Genomic DNA, 23,672 nt, shown 5'->3' with positions numbered 1-23,672 from the left:
ATTTAACAGTAAAAACATAAGAGTAGCAGTGAAGCTATAAACTATCAATAAGGGACAGATAATGACAAGAAAGCAAAATCAATAGTTAAAAATTAACAGAACAGAAATAAGGAAAAAAAAGGAAGGATGTCCAAGCAAATGTCTTTGTTCCAGTGATTACAGTAACATACTAACATACTTAAGTGACAAAAATAAAAGAGATGCAATAAAAAATGGCAAAATAATCCAAATTATTTGAATGCTTTATATTTTCACAGGGACTATAAACTCCCATTGTGACTTGCAACCAAAAATTCCTCTTAATAATTTACTTTATTATTTAAATTAACAATGATGTAAAAACAATGATCTGTGATGATAGGAAGCTGGGGACCATCTGTAGGGCCTGCTTTGTGAAAAGTTATGATTAAATAAACTGTTTATAACATTAATCAGCAATTAGGGCTACATTTAATCTTTAGAAGACTGACCTCACCTATAAATATTTCTGGATACAGATATGTGTGTGTGTGTGTGTGTGTGTGTGTGTACAAACAATGTAAATATCTTTGTTACTAAAAGAAAACTCAAGTATGTATGCATATTGATTTCTAATTTTTTCTTCAATAAAGTTTTTTTTCCTCATAATTCGCAGGGACACTTTTGAGATATTGGAAAAGAATTCTGAGGATATGAATTACCATCGTTTGGACGGTGGCTCCAATTTGAATGAATTACGATCACAATTTTCCTGGGTGTACACAGAAGACATGACATACCCACTGGTCACAGTAAAGCACACAAAACAGTGTCAAGTTACCCAAGTATTTCTTTGCAGATATTTAATCCACGGCAGAAAAGTGGCTTTTATTTCTCATATTAAATTCAAATATAAAGTAAAAATCTTCTATTAATCATTTATTCATCATATACTACAGGAAATGTCTTCTGCTATATGAATAAGAAATGGCTTTTCTCCTGATCCACTGCTTCTTTCTGATTCCTAATTTGCTGTTTTTGGCCTCATTTCTTTTACCATTACCAGCAGTTGTCTAGTAAATTGTGGAAAAAAGGGTAAGTGGAGATTTTGAAGGGCTGCTTTAAAGTGCTCCCTTGGAAAACATGTGAGATTAACATCTCTTACCTTTCATAAAACATAGAACAAGACTCTCTTGACCTTGTGGAAGTAATAACCAGTTGTCATATTAATCATGAAAATTAGATGGCATTTCAATGGTAATAAAGATTCACTGGGAACATTGTGAAAACAGGTCCTAATTATCAAAGGGAAATGTATTAAAAAGAGAAAGCCAAACAGGATGCAAATTATAGCAGTATAAGGAATGAGACAACAAAAGTTTATTTCATTTTTATGTATTTGCTCAATGCTGATAAAATGTCAGGCATTCAGAAGCCCTTATCAAAGAAGGGGCTACCTGAAGCAGGTGTACATTTTGATCTTCCATGGCCATCAGAATTGAGATCTCTCAGAGAGCTACTTGAGGCAGTGACAGCCCTATGAGCTCAGTAAAAATACTACTATTCAAAATGTTAAGGGAAGACTGGGCATGGAAAGGGTGTTGGCAAGATTTCTTTTCTTGGAGAACAGTTGATTTATGAAGATAAGCAAGGCGGGGAGCAACTACAAGAACTGGTCAAAAGACCCTGTCATGGACGTTGGTCTTGACCAGCAAAGATAATTCAGGACTCACTTTTGGGCTTTAAATTGCCTTTCAGACAGAGACCCAAAGGTCCAGCCAGGGCCTTAATGGAGCTCCATGCATTTTGCTTCCCAGACGGGAAAAATGTGCTTTTAGCTAATCCTATAGAGCCTTACCAATGAAGAAGGGCTTGCTTCAGTACTTTTTTTGTTGCTTCCCCTCTTTTTAAAAAAAATCATTTCTGGTACAGAAAGGGCAGAAAAACAGCGTGCAAGTTGTCTGCATGAGTACCTCAGACCTACCATCTTTTAAAAAAAATCCTTTCACTTCTGGTAGATAATGTGTTGAGCAATTTGGTAGCCTTAAGAAGAAACTTCACAGCAACAAAACATTTTACGGAGAAAAACGTTTTCAAAAAAAGCCGTAGTGTAAAAAGAATAGCTAGCTTTTTGTCCTTTCTCAGTTCTGAGATACTCTTATCTTTTTTTTTTTTTTTTTTCCTTTAAATGCTGTAAAAGGCAGTCCTGAAAGCATCAGGACTCGTTAACAACAGCATCTCGTTAAAACACTTTTTGGTGTACTTCACTGTGAGAAGATTATCAGAAATCTATGTTGGAATCAATATGTTTGTGAAGAAAAAAAAACTGATATTTCAGCCCCCCCCCAAAAAAAAATATTCTAAGGTGCTGCAGAGTTTTGCAGTTTATAAAAATAATTAAGAAGACCAAAGCTCCAAAGTAGCATATTAACTTACAAAATAACATTTGGAAGGAAGAAAAAAGACTATACATGCATGTTTTAAAATTCCATTTTCTCTTCTTGTGACCAAGCCAAAAAAAAAAAAAAAAAAAGATGGGCTTCTCTGTAAACAGTAGTTCATTACTCTTTTCATGTTCAGAAACAATGTTTATACTTCTCAGAGTGATTTGTTTCCTGTACATGGTAACTGGGATTAAAAATGACAATGGTTTCTATACAAGAAGAAAATAATTAAGGAAGCACACCAAAGTGTACTAGTTTTAAATAAGGGGAGAAAAAACAGATTGAAATGAAAAAAAAAAGAGAGATAGATAGATATAAAATCATGCATCAGGGTTGAGCTTTGAAAAAACAAAAAATACCTTCATCTTCACCACGGTCATTACTGGTTATATCATCTGCGTTTTTCTTTGTGTTGGCTCCTGGGGTCATATTGAGAAGGAAAATAAAGGGAAAAAAGAGAATTCAAAAACAACAGGTTTGCAAAAAATTCAGAAAAGAGAGATGCTACCCAGTAAAAGAAAAAAAAAAGAATGTAACACAAAAAGTTGAAATCGGTTACATTTGGATTTCAAAAAAATGAGATAGGGAAATGCAAAATGCATATAAACATAAAGATGTCAAGAAGAACAAATTCAAAATGTTACTTGCAAAAAATATTAGATATCCTGTGAATATGTAGTTGGGGGTTAAAATGATGCTACTGCAAAAAAAAAATGCTAACGTGAGTTGTTTTAAAAAAAGAGAAATTAAATTATTAGAAAAGATATTTCCCACATTCTTTAAAGAAATGCTTATGGCGTATTCAATGGTCCTCTGATTTTAACATGTTATAATTTAAATGAATTTTTGAATTGTTATTGATACATTATGGTTAGAAATTTTCATAAGGCAAGCAAAAACACACAGTAAACATGGAAGGACTTTAATCAAAATACCATAAAATTGACATTAATTTCATGCATTAAAAACCTATAAACATGCAATCTCAAAAAGTCAGAATTGTTAATAATTTAAATCACTAAGATTTACCTCTACTCTGTGTTTAGAGAAGCACTACCCATTATTCACTCTTGTTTTCTTCTATTAAAATCTACTACATGCAATAAATATTTAAGTCAGGACAAAACATTATAGACCATGTCCTATGTGTTTAAAATAGTTATGAAATATCATTTGAAAGTTATGTCCTCTGTGTTTAAAACAGTTATTAAATATCATTTGCAGATTATGTCCTCTGTGTTTAAAATAGTTATTAAATATCATTTGAAAGTTATTGGTACTTGAATTTGTTGAAGAAAATAAAAATCGAAGTCATCTACCTTGATCACCTCAGTAAGAACTGCATAGGAATTTTAATACAGGCACAATGCAGGAAGCGGCCCTGAAGGATGGCACAAACTAGCTTATGGTCTTTCTGCACAGAGCACCATTTTGGTTTTTATACTTTCCACATTTAAATGGTGTGAACATTTAATTTTGCTTGAATTAATTAATTGGCTCCACTGCTTCCTTTTCACAGACAGATGCAGCCCATGTATGCATATCCCACTATCAATAACTGCGTCAATCAATTAAAACAGCCTTTGCCTTCCTGTAGGGTTCTAGGATAAGTGGATTAAGGCAGAGGGAAAATATTGTCATCTCCAACACTTGCAAATGAAAAACACTCTTCCGTTCTACATAACTCAGAAGAGCTTAAACATATTTTGAAACCAAGACTTGATAATGCTGTTTCCATACATCAAGCAAAAGTTAAATAATGTCCATTTCATGGGGGCTTAATACCCTTTAAAACCAGACCTGGGTGGGTGTGATAGCCTTGCTGATCCACTTTCTGTCTTTATAAGACTTGCCTTTTCTAGGCTTTTCATATAAATAAACTCATATAATATATGGTATTTTGTGTCTGGCTCCTTTTACTTAGCACGATGTTTTCAATGTCCTTCCATACTGTAGCATGAATCAATACTTCATTCTTTTTTTTTTTTTTTTTTTTTGAGACGGAGTCTTGCTCTGTCGCCCAGCCTTGCTGATCCACTTTCTGTCTTTATAAGACAGTGGCCAGATCTCAGCTCACTGCAAGCTCCGCCTCCTGGGTTCACGCCATTCTCCTGCCTCAGCCTCCCGAGTAGCTGGGACTACAGGCGCCCGCCACCTCGCCCAGCTAGTTTTTTGTATTTTTTAGTAGAGACGGGGTTTCACCGTGTTAGCCAGGATGGTCTCGATCTCCTGACCTCGTGATCCGCCCGCCTCGGCCTCCCAAAGTGCTGAGATTACAGGCTTGAGCCACCGCGCCCGGCCTACTTCATTCCTTTTTATGGCTAAATTATTTTCCATTGTATGGGTATACCACATTTTTAAAATCCATTTATTTGTTGAGTGACATTTGGTTTATTTCTACTTGTTGATTATTACTAATAAAGCTGCTACGAACATTTATTTGTGTACTATTTTTTGCACGGATATATGTTTTCATCTCTATTGCATAGATACCTAGGGGTGAAATTGCTGTTTCATAAGGCAAATTTATGCTCAATGTTTTAATAAACTGACAGACTATTTTCCAAATCAGCTGCAATACTTGGCATTCTCACCAACGGTGGTATAAAGGGTCTCCATTTCTCTATTACCTAGCCAAAACTTGCTAATATATTTTTTTGTTATAACCATACTAATGGATGTCTCATTGTAGGTTTTTTTTTCTTTTTTTTTTCAAAGTCTTGCTCTGTTACCCAGGCTGGAGTGCAGTGGCACGATCTCAGCTCACGACAACCTCCACCTCCTGGGTTTCAGCAATTTTCATGCCTCAGCTTCTCGAGTAGCTGGGACTACAGGTGTGCACCACTATTCCTGACTAATGTTTGTATTTTTAGTAGACATGGGTCTTGCCCTGTTGGCCAGGTTGGTCTTGGACTCCTGGCCTCAAGCAATCCACTCACCGTGGCCTCCTAAAGTGCTGGGATTACAGGCATGAGCCACTGTACCTGGCCTCATTGTAGTTTTCATTTGCATTTAGCTAATGTCTAGTAACTAATGATGTTAAATATCTTCTCATGTACACTCTCTTTGCAGAAATGTCTATTACTTTTTGCCCATTAAAAATAATTTCTTTCCTTCTTATTATTGAATAGTAAGTGGTTTGTTTAAGTATTTTCTAGATAAAAGTCTTTTACCAGGAATATGGTTGGTAAATCTCCTTTCCCAGTTTATGGCTTATCTTTTGGTTTTCTCAACAAATAGCACTTTATGTCCTCAATAGTGCCTTTTGAAGTGCAAAAGTTTTTAATTTTGATGAGTTTCACTTGATCAGTTCTTTTCTTTTAAGGGTTGTACTTTTGAGGTCATACTTATGAAATCTTTCCCAATCCATGGCCCTGAAGACCTTCTCTTGTGTTTCCTAAAAGTTGCCTAAGTTTCCTAAAAGTTTAAGAGTTTTCATTCTTACATTTTCATCTGCCATTCATTTTGAGTTAATTTTGGGGTACAATAAGAGATAAGAGTTGAAATTCATCTTTTTACATATGAATATCCAATTGTCTCAGCACCATTTATTGAAAGGATTGTCCTTGCCTCCTTTAATTGTTTTGACATCATTGTTAAAAATCTACTGACTACAAATTGAAGGATTTATTTCTAAGCCTTTATAATTGATGCTTGAACAACACAGGTCTGAACTGTGCAGATCCACTTATATGTGGATTTTTTCCGCCTCTGCCACCCCTGAGACTGCAAGAACAACCTCTCCTCTCCCTCCTCCTCCTCAGCCTATTCACCCTGAAGATGAGGATAAAGACCTTTAAGAAGATCCACTTCTATTTAATGAGTGGTAAATATATGTTCTCTTCCTTATGATTTTCTTAACGGTGCTTTCTTTTCTCTAACTTAGTTTATTGTGAGAATCCAGTGTATTGTATATATAACATATAAAAGATGTGATAAGTAGCTGTTTATGTTATTGGTAAGGTTTCCAGTCAAGAGTAGACTATTAGTTGTTAAGTACTGGTTGGGGGTAAAAAGTTTTAAGTGAATTTTCGAATGTGCGGGGGTTCTAACCTTCGTGTTGTTCAAGGACCAACTGTAATTAATTATATTTCATTGGTCTAAATTTATACCCATGTGAGTTGCCTGCTATCTTGATTACTATAGCTTTACAGTACCTTTTAAAACAGAGAAATGGAAGCCCTCCAACTTTCTTCCCCTTTTCCAAGGTCTTTTTGATAGCTCTAGATCCTATGACTTTCCATGAAAATTTCCAAATCAGCTTGTTAGTTGCAACAAAAACTCCTGCTGAGATTTCGATAGAAATGACTTGCCAAATCCCAATTTTAAGTGAATCTTATATATCAGAGCTTGACCCAGAAACATAATTAAATACTGTCTTTCCTGTTCTATGTATATTTAATTTGTTTATCCTTTCATTCCTTTTAAATAAACTGCTGCTCTATTTGCCCATGTAAATATAACTAATTAAATGCCTTTAAAACAAACCAAGTTCTCTTGAGTATCTAGTTTAGACACAACCATGGACTATGTAAATGCAGGTATTAGAAGATTCATAAAAACAATTTGTCTAGAGTTTATTCAAGAATAAACCCAGCTTGTGATTGGTGCACACACACACACACACACACACACACACACACAAGCCCAAATAAAACCTAGGTAGGCTATGAGTTTCCTTTCTCTTCTCTATGTCTACCCTTCCTCAAAATTCCAGAATAATATTCCTTTTCATACAACAATAAGCATCTCCTTAAAACCTCTGTGCAGAACTGGCTTTAAATATTAAAGAGAAGATTTAAATACTCCAAGCAAAAGTACAACCATTCTATTATTAAAATTTAAATATCATTTTATAAATAAAATATCTCAATGTCCCTAATCCTGAAGAATAATCCAGCTTTTTTTAACCTGTTCCTCTGATGCTCCCATTTAGTGCTTTATCTATGTTATTTTCTAAAGTCAGTCTATTTAAAATAGCACTTTATGTTATGAATGTAAGAGAAATACTTTGTAAAGAATTTGGAAAATTATAAGGGCGCAGTGGCTCATGCCTGTAATCCCAACACTTTGGGACATCGAGGTGGGCGGAGGTCAGGAGTTCCAGACCAGACTGACCAACATGGTGAAACCTCCTCTCTACAAAAATTACAAAAAATTAGCCAGACATGGTGGTGCATGCCTGTAGTCCCAGCTATTCGGGAGACTGAGGTGGCAGGATCACTTGAGCCTGGGAGGCGGAGCTTGCAGTAAGCTGAGATAGCCCTGCCGCACTCCAGCCTTGGTGAAACAGCCAGACCTTATCACAAAACAAAACAAAAACTGGAAAATGAAGGCTACTGTCAAAGTGAAAATTAACATCAAAGGAAAACATCACAGTCACATATACTGCTGTTAACATTACAAGTCGGAAAAATAATTTAAATCTGTTTTTTAATATATATTATTGCCACTTACATATCTAAATCATCATAGAAAGTCAATAGACACAAATGTGATCTTGTTATCTAAGCAAGAATATAAGGAAATAATAGAACCAAAAGAACCTTCAGCATTATTGTTCTTCATGAGATATCATATTAAACTGTATTAGTAGTTCATATTTTACTGCATATTGTTTTTCTTTTAAGTGGGCAAGGTTAATTTTCAACTTAGTCTTGTTATCTTAAGTAGAGAAAGAGCCTTTTTAAGCTAAGTACATTATTTCCATACAGGGAAAGTTGCATACAGTGTAGGGGGAGGGGGGCCTAGGGAAGTAAATGTTTTCTTGGCTATCACAGATGTGGATGAGATTGATTATTTTGTCACTTGGCCATAGAGGAATATGAGCTTAATCTTCTAATCCAATGCAATATTTCCAGCTCTCTGCAGCAAGGAAGTGACTGGCACGTCCTCACAGACTGCCCATGACACATGGGTTTATTCGCTCATAAGTCCATTCCTTCTACAAATATGTATTGACCCTTTTAACATGCAGTCCTGACCAAGGGAGGTAATGCCATGCAGTCCTGGCTAAAAAAGGTAATGACACACCCACACTGAAGAAGGAGATGGACATCAGAGACAGACATGCACACAGATAATTCCAACGGGGCAGGAAAATCCATGCATGAATTTAGGATCCTCTGCTGTTCCCGGTAGGAGAGTCTGGGGATAGAGGGGTGGCTGGTGAGGAAGTGGGTTAGGGCTTCTAAATATGCACAGAAGAGCTGGGGCCAGGAATACATTTATGGGAGCAAAGAAAACAGGTTGCTCTGAGCAGAAGCATGGGTTGGAAGGTGAGGGCACAGAAGGGACAAGAATAGCCCCAGAAAGATGAGAAGAACAGGTACACAACCTGGATACCTCCTCTTTCCTCCATACACCTGGACAACAGACTCTAGCTAGGGAAAATATTCCATGCATACATTTGAAATATACTTGAACCTCCACTTGAATAACACTACCACAATGAATTTGAAAGATGACCTTCAGATGATTTTCAGATGGGATCATTTACCAATGGGCTTCACCCCAATGTATCTGCACCTTGAAGAATTGGTTAGCAAGAGAAAAGTTCAGTTTCTGCATTTGAAAGAACTGTCATAGCTGACCTATGGCTTCTTTTTTCTTTTTCTGAAATCAGAACACCTGAACAGGACCTAACTTCACTCTTAATGGAAATATGTATAAGATAGGAGGCTCATTTTATGGAGCCTTCAGCAAAGGGCTTTTTTCCAGAAAGTAGCATTCAAAAAGATATTTCTTGTATTATAAGCCCTGGCAGAAAAGGTTGGTTACAACGTGTCATGCATACTGAAGGTCATCCTTTTCTGATGTGGGAAGCTTTTGGTGGCCAGGAAGGCTTAGAAAGGAGAACATCTGAAGGCTGAGTACCTGAAAATTAGTTTCTTTAAAATCATCAGCAGAATCACACTTTGAAAAATTTTGAAAAGACATCTGCCAGTTTGAAGACCCCAGCTCCAGGGCACATAACTACTAGATAGACAATTGTTGAATTAGAGGGTGTAGTCAATTGACAGGCAAAAGATTCCCACTTCTACAGTCCTCCCCATGAATTTACTATTCCTCATACATAGAGATAGAGTCTGTATTTTCACCCCTTGAATCTTGAATGGCTTTATGACTGCATTTTTTCAAACGAAAAAAATATAATGATGTGCTATTTCCAAGACTGGGACTCAAATCCCCTGTACCTATTCTTACTCTCTTGAGACTGCCATTGCCCTGTGAAAAATTCAGACTAGCGGGTTGGAGAACAAGAGATCTCATAGAGAAGAACCTATTGGTCCCAACCTAGGCAAAATTACCTCCAGCAAACCCCCAATTACCTAAGAGAACTCACTCCAAATCAACAACGCATACACATGAATGAGCCCAGCCAAGACCAAAATAAATTTCCAGCTAACAAGATGCAGAGGCTCATAAGCAGTAATAAGAGCTTATTGTCTTAAGGCATTGACTTTTAGAGTCCTTTGTTATGCAGCAGTAGCTAACTGATACATAGGGTAATACTAATTTTATCTTCAGTAGATACTAGCATCTTTCTTTCCAAACAAGTTGTATTATGCTATACACCCAGTAGCAGGCAAGAAAATTTCCTGGTCCTTACCCTGTTGTCAACACTTGATGTTATCAGACAATATATTTGCCACTTTAATGAGTATAAAATATTAACAGTTTATATTTCAATTTCCATGTTTCTTAAAACTAGTACAGATGCATTTCTATATTCCCATTCTAAATTTCCATCTTGAATAGCAAGCCAATTTTTGACTGGCTAAATGTCTGTTATTGATTGGTAGGAAATCTTTATATTCATGGATGCTGGCCTCTTTTCGAGCATGTAAAAGCAAACATTTAACAGTGCATAGCAGTGCTGCATATGGTTATAAGGGTTTTATGTACACTGAATATGCATTTTGTTTGTTTGTTTTTTAGAGACAAAGTCTTGCTCTGTCACACAGGCTGGAGTGCAGTCACACAACTGTAGCTTACTGCAGCCTCCAACTCAAGGGCTCCAGTGATTCTTCCACCTCAGCCTCCCAAGTAGCTGGGAATACAGGTGTGCACCACCACACCTGGTTAATTTTTTTATATTTCTTGTAGAGATAGAGTCTCACTATGTTGTCCAGGCTAGTCTTGAACTCTTGGCCTCCAGCAAGACTCCCACATCAGCCTCCCAAAGTGCTGTATTACAGGCGTGAGCCACTGCATCCAGCTCTGAATATGCATTTTTCATAAATACCTTATAAGATGTGTAACTAATATCATTTTGTAGCTGAGGAAAATTAGGTATACAGTTATTAAATAATTTGCCCAAGTTTACACAGTTGATAATTGGTGATATCTAGTCTGTTGTCTTTAACCATTTTATGGATTTTTAATTATCTAAAGTAATGCTTTAAAATGCATATTATAATTTATCACTATTTTCTCTACAATTTCTGCTTTTTTTAAAAAAAAAGGATTGTTTAATCCAGAAACATAAAGACATTTTATTTGCTTACATATTCTCCTAACAGTTTTAAGGTTTTATTTCATATCTGGGTCATAACTCACCTGGAATTTATTTATCTGGATGCTAGAGCACAGAGATTATTTTAATTATTTCCTTAGATAACAGTTCCATTTTCAGCTACATAGGTATTACAGCTCTTTACTTACATGCCAAGTTTTATATCTGCTAGATTCTGTTTCTGTCTACCTTGTTCTGTTCTATTTTTCTATATACCTAGCCTGTCTTATCTGGTTTATAGATAGATGATAGATAGATAGATAAGATAGATAGATAGACAAGATAGATAGATATTATTGCTTAAGTGAGATATAATTAATATACCATACACATCACCATGTCAAAGTATGTAATCCAATGGTTTTTAATATATTCATGGATCTGTACAATAATCGACAATATCTAATGACAGAACATTTTCACGATCCCCCCCCAAAAATATGGTACCATTTAGTGGCCACTCTCAGCCCCTGGAAACTACCCATTCATTTGTGTCTTTCTGGATTTGCTTATCTGGACATTCTGGATGTGGAGGGTGACACACTGTCCTTATTCTTAGCTTTCATTATAAGAGGACTTGAACACATCTACATGCAACCCTGACAAGCTTCCATGAAGAGTCTATGCTAGCCTGTTAGAGGATTATATTCCACATGGAGCACTGTCAAGCACCCTGTTAAGATAGTGCTTGGCCAATGAGCACCCAACAGACCTGGAAGCTGACTCTAGACTGAAGAGCCTCCCAGCTGAGCACAGCCCAGAGGTCTAGCCAAGAATCATAACCTAAATAGAGGTTGTTTGAGATACTTGACTTTGAGATGGTTCCTTATGTAGCAAAAGCTAACTGATACACTACCAGGAACACGGCTTAACTCATTTCATCATCAGGTTTCCTGTAGAACTTTTGGGCATTCTGCTGTTTCCCCCATCTGCAAAGTCCATATTCTCCTGGAAGACTCAACTTTACTGATCAGCTTAAATTCCATTTCCTCAGAAAGGCATTCCCTGTTCATCCCAACCTTCGATTCATAAATGAACTTGAGTTCCTCAGTTATTCACTGCCGTTGGCATTCTTCTTCACAAAATGAATTGTAATGTGTAACATGATACCTTGTTAAATAAGGTCTTCCTGTTAGATTGTTAGCAACAACAAAAAGGTGTTACCTGTGATTTTTCAACACCATATTCCTTAATTTGCAATGACTACCAAAATATTCAGCACATACAATGTAAGTTACATGGTAAATATCTGTTGGACGAATCATGTATTTTTGGCTGCAAGCCCCCCTCTATTATAAGAGTCACAGTCATAACAGCTATGACAACCAGTGATAAATACAGCCTTCTATGTAACAAGTGTAACTAATTCTCCTCTCAAGCAGGGAAATGCAATGTTGCATCTTCTTATTTGAGAGTAGATATTAAATTATAATTCATGAAGTGGCAATAACATGATTTTGGTTAGCATATAGTATATAAGAATTCTGCCATTTGTCATTTCAAAAAACATGATGAAATGCTTTTGTGATGACAGTAAAAGCAAGGTCTAATTCTAATTTTCTACTAGCTCAAAAATGCTTCATTGTAATAATGGAAACAGGATTTTCTGTATTTTTCTTGTTTTTCTCTTAGTAGCTTTGGAAGACAGACTGAGAGAAAAAGGTGAATAGTAATTTTGCTTTGTTGTTTTGCTGGATTTGGCAATAATTGGTTTCACACTTTTTCAGGTAGGAATCAAAATAAATCTAAAGATTTTATGGGTCTCTGACATATTCCTGTGCTTACTATTAGAGTCCTAGAGCATTGTCTAACTTTCCACAAGCATTTTTTGCTGTAAATTTTACTAGTGAAATGTTTCTGTCCTCAGGAATGAAATATAAATCCTATTATATTTACATGAGCCTTTCCCATTATTTTTTTTTAGAATTTTCAGCTGATAGACAATATTATCTTGAAGAATCTATGAGCTTGAGATTAAATCGCAGTGTTTTTAAAAATGAGTACTAAATAATGTATTTTTCTAGGTATTTTTAAATGTATGTCTATTAAGAAAAGTCACGTTGGAAAGAAAATTGACTTTTATTTGCCCTAAGATGCTTGTTGAAATGTTGTATTAAAAACCTAACATACCCATAGCGGTTATATATATATACATATAGTATACACTACATATATACACACACATGTACACACAGCTATATATATAACTCTTGAAATGTTATACTAGAAGCCTAATAATGCCTGGCGCAGTGGCTGATGCCTGTAATCCTGGCACTTTCGGAGGCCAGGGAAGGCAGATCACCTGAGGCCAGGAGTTCACGACAAGTCTGATCAACATGGTGAAAGACCATCTTTACTAAAAATACAAAAATTAGCCAGACATGGTGGCACATGCCTGTAATCACAGCTACTTGGAAGACTGAGGCACATGAATCACTAGAATCCAGGAGGCGGAGGCTGCAGTGAGCCAAGATCATTCCACTGAACTCTAGCCTGGACGACAGAGTGAGATGGAATCTCAAAAAGCAACAACAACAAAACAATCAAACAAGCAAAACCTAATAACTTCTACACACACACACACACACATACACACACACACACATATATTAACCTCTACAGGTATATATATACCTGTCAGAGGTTATTAGGTTTTTAATACAATATTTCAAGAGGTAACTTAGGGCAAATAAAAGTCAATTGTATTTCCAATGTGACTTTTCTTAATAAATATTCATAAAAAATACCTAACAAAACAAAGTATGTGTGTATATATACACATACACACACGTATATTTGTATGTGTTTACTATATATGTAAATACATATTTTCTTATATATGTACACATATTATACATACATATATGTTTTTTTTCCCTTGCTATGAGATTGTAGAAAAGTTTGCTTTCTGTTGCATCATGCTTTTCTCTGTAGTCAGGACACAGCAGCTGATTAATAGGTGGAATTTCCGTCACAGGACTTTTTGGTGGTGTGGGACAAGGATTCTGAAGGGCTGGCACCTTTGGTGAATTCTCCTTTTGCTATCTATGTAGGGAATAAACTGTCAACATCCAAAAGCAGCCCAACTATTGTTCCTAGTCAAATCATTCACAGCTCACCCTTAGCTTTTCTTGTGTGTGTGCCTGACATGGCAAATGGTTCTATTCATTTCAGAAAAACAAAATTAGTCTAGATTTATACAAAATCATCCCGCTCTTCAATTTCTGAGTATGCTGTAATAGAGGATATAAAGGCAATTGATTTCAATTACGAGCCCTAAAATATATATTTTAAGAAGCATAAGGTCACTCAAGTATTTGGAAGATAGGGTAATCACTACTGCCCACGAAGGCTTTTGCTACTCTTTTGAACTTAGCTGATTCACCATAATGAAGAGGTTATTTATTCTGTTCAGTTAAACACTAAAGGAGGCTGGGTGCAGTGGCTCATGCCTGTAATTCCAGCACTCTGGGAGGCCAAGGCAAGAAGACTGCTTGAACGCTGGAGTTTGAGACCAGTCTAGGAACATAGTGAGACCCTGTTTCTATAAAAATAAATAAATAAATAACAAAATCACACAGGTGTGTGCCTGTAGTCCCAGCTGCTCAGGAGGCTGAGGTGGGAGGATTGCTTGAGTCCAGGGATTCCAGGCTGCAGTGAGCTACAATTGTGCCACACCGCACTCCAGTTTGGGTGAGTGAGACGTCAGCATAAGCGTAACTTAAGCATATGTCACTCATCTCTCTTTCAGTGTGACTGTGTTCACTCATTTTGTGTAGTGAGCTGTATTATTGGTTCAAAATAGTTCCTGTCCTTTCCTGGAGAGGTATTATTCTTTTCCCACCTTCTAATATCTGTCTACCTAGTAACAAGCAAGTCCACCCACAACAGACATGAACTTCAGAAAAAAGAAATGAGCCTTTGTTGTTATAAACTGCTAAAATTGTGGAGGTTTTTTTATGGAGGATTTTTAGGGTTGCAGAACTGTTCTGTGTGATACTGTAAAGGTGGATTTATGTTATTATAGATTTGTCCGAACTCATAGAATGTACACCACCACCAAGACTGTACCCTGCTATAAACAATGGACTTTGGGTGATGAAGATATCAGTGTAAGTTCATGGATTGTAACAAACACACCCCTCTGGTGGGTGATGTGGAAAATAGGGAAGACCGTGCATGTGTGGGGGTGGGGGATAGATGAGAACTCTCTGTATGTTCCCTTAAATTTTGTTGTGAACCTAAAACTGCTCTAATAAATAAAGTCTTAAAAAAGACATACAACATAGAATAAAAGACAACCATAGTCCTCTCAGGAACACTCGAAAGAAACACATAATCATTTGTGATTTTTCATGGAGCAAAATAAGATGCAGTTTCTTTATTTCAGAGACATAAGAAGAGAACAGTCTGAGATAAAAGAATGAGTTGGCAAAGCATACGCCAAGAAAATATAAAGTGTATTGAAAGAATTAAAATCCAGACCACTCATAAGGAAAAACACAGAAACAGAGATGTACCTTAGATCTGAGTAAAGGGAAGCAACCAGTGATATACAAAAGACGCTGTAAAAAGTAATTGTTTAAGAAGATACTATGTGAACACTGCACCTACTGAAAATCAATGTATTTGCAAATCTTGGTCTTGAGGTAAAGATAATTTACAAGAGAATAACCATAAGGAGGTGAGACTATCAATAGAAAAATCTAATGATCAAGTTCTGGGCATTCAGTCAGGTGTAAACACCTTTAGCATCCCCAAGCACAGAAAATCCTAACAGTTCTTCATCCAAAACGCAGTTCAAAGGGCAAGAATACTAAAACGTAAAAGTTACTTGTAAAGAATCTTAACACATTCTGATTGTTCCTCCAATGATCATTATAATAAATAGTGTAAAATATTAAATTTTAAAAAAACTATGCAGTGACCTAATAAGGAATTAGGTTGACTCTACAAATATAGTAAGATGGTTCAATGGGAAGAAGTAAAGTGTTTTGCTTTGTCTCATTCACATTTGAAGGAAAAAAGTCAGGTGGATAGTTGAAGGAAAGATCAAAGGAGAAAAAAGTTATTTGAAAGATGGCAAATAGCATCTGGTATTATTAATGTATTAAATTTAAAAAGTAGAGTACATGGAATATTTATTTTGGCAGGAAATCCTTTTTAATCTTATCAACTAATAGGAGAAGAAATGTTGCACTAAGTGAATTTTCACTAAAAGTATAAACAGGGCAATAATGTTTTCACCATCACATTTCAAGATATTTCTGCAGACTCAAAGCCAATATGTTTTTAGTAAAAAGTATTGAGAAATATCAGAAAGAAGGAGACAAAATAAAGTAACTACTGCATATGACTATCCAACCAGAGAGAGAGAATTTAGAGAATCAGCTATATAAGTTAGAATGAATGATTTATTATTTAGAATTGTATAAAATTAACAAAAAATGATCTTTCATATATGTGTGTATAAATATATTTGAAAAAAATTCTTTACACATTCATGATAAATGTTCTAGTAATAACTCTAAGAAGTGATATTTCTCAATACTTTTTAATAAAAACACGTTACATAAAATATATAAAATAATGAGAAACATAAAGAACACTTACATATTTAAAAACATTCCATCCAGGTATAAATCAAATGTGTAATAGTATCAATACCTCTTCAAAATAATTTATGACTTTAGAATTCCCAATAAGATCTTTGGTAACAGAACAAAATTATAATATTGATGATTTAAATAAAACATGAATGTTAAATTAAATAAAACAAATGAACAAGCACAGATAATTATAGCTGGAACAAAGGAAGTTTTTCCCCATTATTACACTGTTTATCCCACTAGTAATAATTTGAGTATGATAAAGTCATTCTTTTTAAAAAGTACCATTAGCTAAAAATTTGAAAAAAGAGGGAGTTATAACAATCTCACCTTAAAACAAAATAACTATGGATTAATAATGTATGCTTAAAACAATGAGCATGTTTGTTGAAATGTATATAATGCTGAGGTTGATATTGTGAACCAATGTATATTTATTAATAAAGAATTTATTAATGAAGATGATGGCATTTTTGCTGCATATATATGCACACAGACGATTATATGATCAGCTTTTACAATGGTATTCTTTAAATGTGGTCATGAGTATGTACAAACACACAAATACACATATATGCACATACACTTTTATCACATTAATGTTATATATATAATATGTATACACATAAACACATATATACACACAGTTACAATTTGTATACATTATAAACACATACATGTGTGTATACATATATAGTACATATAGAACCAAATTGTTTATAAAATGTATATATAATGTATTCATAATATACATTATATACTAATGCTTACATTATATATAAATATATAACTATACATACATTATTTATTTCAATAAATAATAGAGTCGTTTAGGATATATACACATATATGTATACTTTTGTGTACACATATATACATATACATTTTTAATAAAGAATGACATCACTCAGGAAATACATACATAAATCAGAAAAGAAAGATCACTGAATGTAGTCAAAAAAGTAAGTGATATCGTGACAGTGAACCAGTGGTATTAGTAAATGTGGGAAAGAGAGGCAACCAACTGGTAAAGACAACATAAAGGCTGAGGCGGGTGGATCACTTGAGCCCAGGAGTTCAAGACCAGCCTGGGCAACATGGCAAAACCCCATCTCTACTAACACCACAAAAATTAGCTGGCCATGGGGTGTGCACCTGTAGTCCCAGCTACTTGGGGGCGCTGAGGTGGGAGGATCACCTGAGCCTGGGGCCAAGGCTGCAGCGAGCCGTGATCATGCCACTGCACTCCAATCTGGGTGATAGAGCAAGGCCTTGTCTCAAAAACAGAATGAAATTTTAAAAAGGAGATGGATAATGGAGTAGGAAGATGGAAATATCTGAAAGGAATCAGACGCAATTGAAAAATATCTTTGTCACTTCAACATCCTTGCAGAGGCTGTTATTTCCAGAATAATTCACAAAAAGAGCTAGACATGGAGACATACCCTGGCAGTTTATTGTAAAAAATAGTGAAGTAAAGAAAAACAAACAAAATGTCCAGGATGGAGGGAGAAAAACAAAAGGTGTCTCTACAATAGTGGACACCTTTGGCGGTATCTGTGCAGATTATCTGCCCACTCCATCTAAAATGAGGTAGGTGGTCCCTGTATCTAAGGTGGTGAGGACGTGCACCACTCCACCCCACGTGGGCCCGCCCTACTACTGGCTGGGATCTGAGCGCAGGTGACTCGGATGTAGGCCTCTTGGGTGGCTCATTTTCTCAAAGAAGTCAAACATGCTCAAAGCGGCATGCAGGTGAAGACTGAACTGAGAAAGCCTGGGCCCCTGGAAGGAAAAACAGCCTGGTCGTGGGTTCTGTTCTTAGTTCGTGGTCCCATGAAATTCCCACTGTGCCCTGTCCTGTGCTTCCACCAGCTGCCATTGCTTTCAAGCCCTCTGTGCTCCATTGGTTTGTTTGTGATCCACTCGGCGAAATGTCTTTATGACCACGCTACAAACACACAAAAATTTCACTTACCTTAGAACTCTCTGACATGAGACACAGTTGATAATGGCACAAGATCTACCATGCTTTGGTAGAAAAAGTTTCCCAATCTCTCCTTTGAAAAGGTATTTTTAGAGATTAGCGTGCTAAGAAAGTCCACCTAACTTAGGCATAGAGTAAAACCACAGGATAATTCACTCTAAGAAATCAAGCTCTGGGCAACTCCAATAAGCTCAAGAATGAAGTCAGAACTCAAGTTAAGAATGGGGAAGGTATGGCCTGGAAGCACTGATGATTCTGGACTGAAGGGTCATCATTTCAAAGATGTTATTAAAAACTATGAGTTTTCTAATAATCACCATTCTGACTTGTGTGAGACGGTTTCTCAATGTGGTTATAAAGATACATGCAAGTGTATGTTCACTGCAGCACTATTCACAATAGCAAAGACATGGAATCAACCCAAAAGCCCATCAATTATTGACTGGATAAAGAAAATATGGTACATATACACCATGGAATACTACACAGCCATAAAATGAAACAAGATCATGTCCTTTGTAGAGACATGGATGGAGATGGAAGCCATTATCCTCAGCAAACTAATGCAGGAACAGAAAACCAAACACCATATGTTCTCACTTATAAGTGGGAGCTGAACAATTGGAACATATGGACACAGGGAGGGAAACCATACACACTGGGGTCTGTCAGGGAGGGCGGGGGGAGGGAGAGCATTAGCATAAATAGCTAACGGATGCGGGGTTTAATACCTAAGTGATGGATTGGTAGGGGCAGCACACCCCATGGCACACGTTTACCTATGCAACACACCTGCACGTCCTGCACATGGATCCCAGAACTTAAAATAAAATAAAATAAAATATTTAAAAAGAATAAGAGTATGCCAAATGAACATTATTTTTGCATATAGATATTTGGAAAATATTAAGAAACCACGTACAAAAGTTGTGAGTGACATTTACAAAAATTCAGATGATAACAGGAGGATGTAAAGTGAAAGGCTGGCGGAATCTGCCACCCAATAAATGCTATGTTGGTGTATAGTTATTTAAGCTCCAGGCCCTTAAAGGAAAGGAAAGGAAAGGAAAGGAAAAAAACAGCAGGTGCAAGAAAGCTGCTCTGATCCTGTTTTCCTTTCTGAAAGCAAGAGATGAAACTCCTGTATGGACTGTGCCCTCCCTATATCAGAAGGCAAAAGCATTCTTGTCAGTGAGAAGGGGAGGCTGAGATCAAGAGAATTGTGTACTAAAAGACCATGTTAAAATAATCCACATCTTTCTTTAGCCTCCACATAAGTTAACTACTTTTCCACTATCGCCTCTCTTCGTTCAACCTTTTCGAAAAGCATTGAGGTGTTGCCACTTCTTTGAGTCTTCGTTTGCATCTGAGGGTTTTCTCGTGTCACAAAAACCTTAAATTACATGGGCTTGTATGTTTTTCTCCTACTGATCTGTCCTTTGTCCATTTAATTCTCAGGACCATCAGAAAAAACTCTAACAGGGTGAAAGTAAAATTGTGCCTTCCTTACAAAAGGAAAAATAAAATGGGGAGTCACAAAATACATTAAAGAGCTACTCAACTGAAGAAAATAATGCCAAGTAGATTTTTTAAATCTTAAAAATGTCTCTGGGTAGAATGCAGGCTATGTTATCATCACTGTGATTACTTCCAGTGCTGTAATGAGGAGTGACTGTGCTCTCCACACCATTCACCACAGAAACTGTTGCCTTCCTCAGAGATGCTCAGAAAATACTCATGTGCGTGAATGCAATTAATGCAATGGAATGAATCCTTTAAGCACCAAGTAAATCCTGATGTTGGAACCAGGATCCCTGGTTTGGGAAAGATGGCAGAGAATCTATCTCTCTCCCACTTCAGAGCCACAGAATGCTTTTGGTAGGAAGATAAGCTTCCTCCCACTGTAAAATGATAGCACTGAGGATAGTGATCAAGAAGACCCAGTGTTGCCCTCAGGGAGCCTTATGCAACAATTAACTCAATAATCACTAAATCACCGAATTCCTACTGTGAAAATGTTATTAATGAGCATGTAGACATTTACATGTGTGATTACAGATAGCTATAGAGATGGATTGATACATAGGGATTAAGAGGTCTTTCTATCTATCCATCTCTACCATCTATCTATCATTTACCTGTCTATCTATCTGTGTCCTCTACCTACCTACCTGTCTGTCTGACTGTCTATTTACCTATCTACCTGTCTATTCATCTCTATCTAAATATCTATCTACTTATCTACCTACCTATCTATCCATCTCTGTCATCTATCTATCCATCTCTAACATCTTTATATCTATCAAATATCTACCTGTCTACCCACGTCCCTATCTATCTATCTATCTATCTATCTATCTATCTATCTATCTATCTATCTATCAATCATCCATCCATGTATCCATATCTATCTATGCATCTACGTATCTATCTGCCTTTCTTCTATCATTTATCTATCCATCTCTATCTACCTATATCTATCATCTCTATGTATCTATCCATCCATCTATCATCTATCCACCTATTCATCTCTATCTACCTATTTATCTATCTATTCATACGTATATATCATCTATCTACCTATCTTTCTATCTATCCATCTCCATCATCTATCTATTCACCCATGTCTGTCTGTCTGTCTATCTATCTATCTATCTATCTATCTATCTATCTATCTATCTATCTATTAATCTCTACCTACCTATCTATCTGCTTACCTATTTATCTCCTGGTGACCCCATCTTCTCTAATGATTAGTGAGGTATCACTTGAATATTACTCCTAGCCCAGGATGATCTGAATTAGGAGTTAAGGAGTTAGAAAGCGGGTTGTAAGGAAATATTCCAGAAAAGGGGAAGGAGAGTCCACTGCAAGATGAGACCAGAGGATTGGGCAGTGTCAGGTCATGGGCAAAGCTTGACAGGGTGTATTGGGTTGAATAATGTCCCAAAAATTCACATCCACCAAAATCTCAGAATGTGATCCTATGTGGAAATATATAACACCCCACATCATTATCTATGAGGATATGTTTCAAGGCCTGAAACTGCAGCTAGTATCAAATTGTATAGACACTATGTTTCCTCCTATGTATTAATGCCTATGATAAAGTTCAATTTATAAATTATGCACAGTAAGAGATTAACTCCTAACCTCTCAAGAGTTAACTGACTGAGCCTAGAGATTAAATGATCACAGGGAACTGAAACCCTGGAAAGCAAAGAGGTACTACTGCAGGGTCTTTGCAGATGTGATCATGTAATTTCCTTGGAGATAAAATCATCACAGATTTGTGGTGGTCCCTAGATCCAATGCCTAGTGTCCTTTTAAGAAGAGGAGAGGATCCAGAAACATACGGAGAGAAGAAGGCCTGTAAAGATGAAGACAGACATTGAAGTGACGCTTCCAAGACAAGCCAGAAATTACCAGCAGTCCCCAGAAAGTAGGAGAGAGACAAGGAACAGATTCTCCCTCAGAGGCTCCAGAAAAAACCAACCCTGTCAACACCTTGATTTTGGTGTTCTGGCCTCCAGAACTGGGAGAGAATAAATTTCTGTTGTTGTAAGTCACCCAGTTTACACCAATTACCACCCAGCGTTAATGTGTTATAGAAACCCTAGGAAGTTTATACATTAGAGCATTTATGACTCGGAAGGACCTAATAAGCCATGCCCTCCTGTAATCCCAGGAAGTTGAATTTGAGCTGGACCTATGAGATTGATAGAAGTCATCCCTTGAGTATATTACATTACCTAGGAAATGGGATGGGATGCCATTGCCTTGATTAGGTTATGTTATCTAAGATTATTTTCTTAGCTGACTGGAAGTAAGAGATTCTCCTGCTGGACTTGAAGATACGTGCTGCAAAATTGGGAAAGAGTCCCCGCGATGGCTTCATGGCAAGAAGCTGCCAGAGGGACCTCTAGGAGCTGACATCTGCCCCTGCTCACATTCAGCAAGAAAGAGGGGACCTCAATCCTACAACCAAAATAAACCAGATTCTGCCAATACCTGAGGAAGCTTGGAAGAGGACCATGAGCCTCCTGAGAGTCATGCTGCCCAGCCGACACCTTGATTGCATCTCTGTGTGGCACTGAGCAGGAAATCCAGCTCAGACATGCCCAGACACCTGACCCACAGAAATTGTGAGATAATAAATATGTGTGATTTTAAGCCACTGAGTTTGCAGTAGTTCAATATGCAGCAATAGAAAACTAATACACACAGGCAGCCATTGCATTCCTATTTGTCTATTCTCTTTCTGACCGCACATCACTAGTTATATAAGGAATCTGGTTAGCCAGCCCCACAAATTCCCTGAAATTTCAGGTAATGTGAATTCTGTTAGGGACCCAAGAAAGGCAGGACTTGAAGGTGTGCCAGCCAGCACCAGCAAGCCATCTGGAGTCCAGCAGTCTGCACGGGCATTTGGGCTGCCTGTCAGCTGTCCTGTGGTGCGGGGGCGGTATGCAGAGAGCATCCCCGTCTGTTCAAAACACACCACATTGGCCACTTCCGTCTCTACAGGCCAACTTGTATATGTGTATGTGGGCCTTTCCCAATTGTTGTTTTTGTGATATTTAGAATTGAAGCCCCTAATGGGATTAAAGAATAGTATGTATTCCATGATGCCACAACTGCTTCTAAATGTGTAACACAGAACACGCACAGCAGCAAATTATTTCTGCACATATCCATAGATTCCATAGAAGCTTCTGACATCACAAATTATAACAGAGTTCAGAAATAAAAGCAGTACCTGGATTGGTTCTGAGGCTTCCCTGGTGTTTTGAAAACCTTTTTCTGGTGTGAAAAAGAACCTTTCCTCGCTTCTTTTGTCTCCTTCCACTTTTAATTCACTTTCCTTTCTCTACATCAGCTCCAAGTGCCTCCTCCAACCCTACTGAGGCACCACACTTGCCCAGATGGACACCCACCATATTACATGTGAAATTATAATGCCTGGAAAGCCCACGACTGAGGTTGATAAGACAAAGAAATCCCCCCATGAGACTGAAGCTGCATTGTCCGCCAAGTCTGACTTTGCCCTTTTGGTCTGTGAAAACAGAAATCTGGACTAAGATGGGATGCTTCAGTGAAGATGCAACAATTATCTGCATCCTCAAATGGCATGTACACAGAGTAATAACCCGGGA

General features: G+C 36.9%; 1 protein-coding gene across 5 annotated transcripts in view; it reads right to left on the bottom strand.

Annotated features, from left to right (window-relative positions):
* Positions 1-23,672, bottom strand: part of NLGN4X (neuroligin 4, X-linked) — a 354,547-nt gene that overhangs the window by 139,676 nt on the left and 191,199 nt on the right. Inside the window, exon 4 of one of the 5 annotated variants that reach the window (XM_011972099.1) lies at positions 2,762-2,821. The exons of the other annotated variants lie outside the window; for them this stretch is intronic. Within the exon in view, the coding sequence (XP_011827489.1) occupies positions 2,762-2,821 (60 nt within the window). The remainder of the gene's footprint in view (positions 1-2,761; positions 2,822-23,672) is intronic. 5 annotated transcript variants of the gene reach the window in all.

Source organism: Mandrillus leucophaeus, unplaced genomic scaffold, assembly GCF_000951045.1.
Source record: "Mandrillus leucophaeus isolate KB7577 unplaced genomic scaffold, Mleu.le_1.0 Scaffold127, whole genome shotgun sequence".
NCBI classification, from domain to species: domain Eukaryota; kingdom Metazoa; phylum Chordata; class Mammalia; order Primates; family Cercopithecidae; genus Mandrillus; species Mandrillus leucophaeus.
This window is presented reverse-complemented; position numbering and strand designations above follow the sequence as displayed.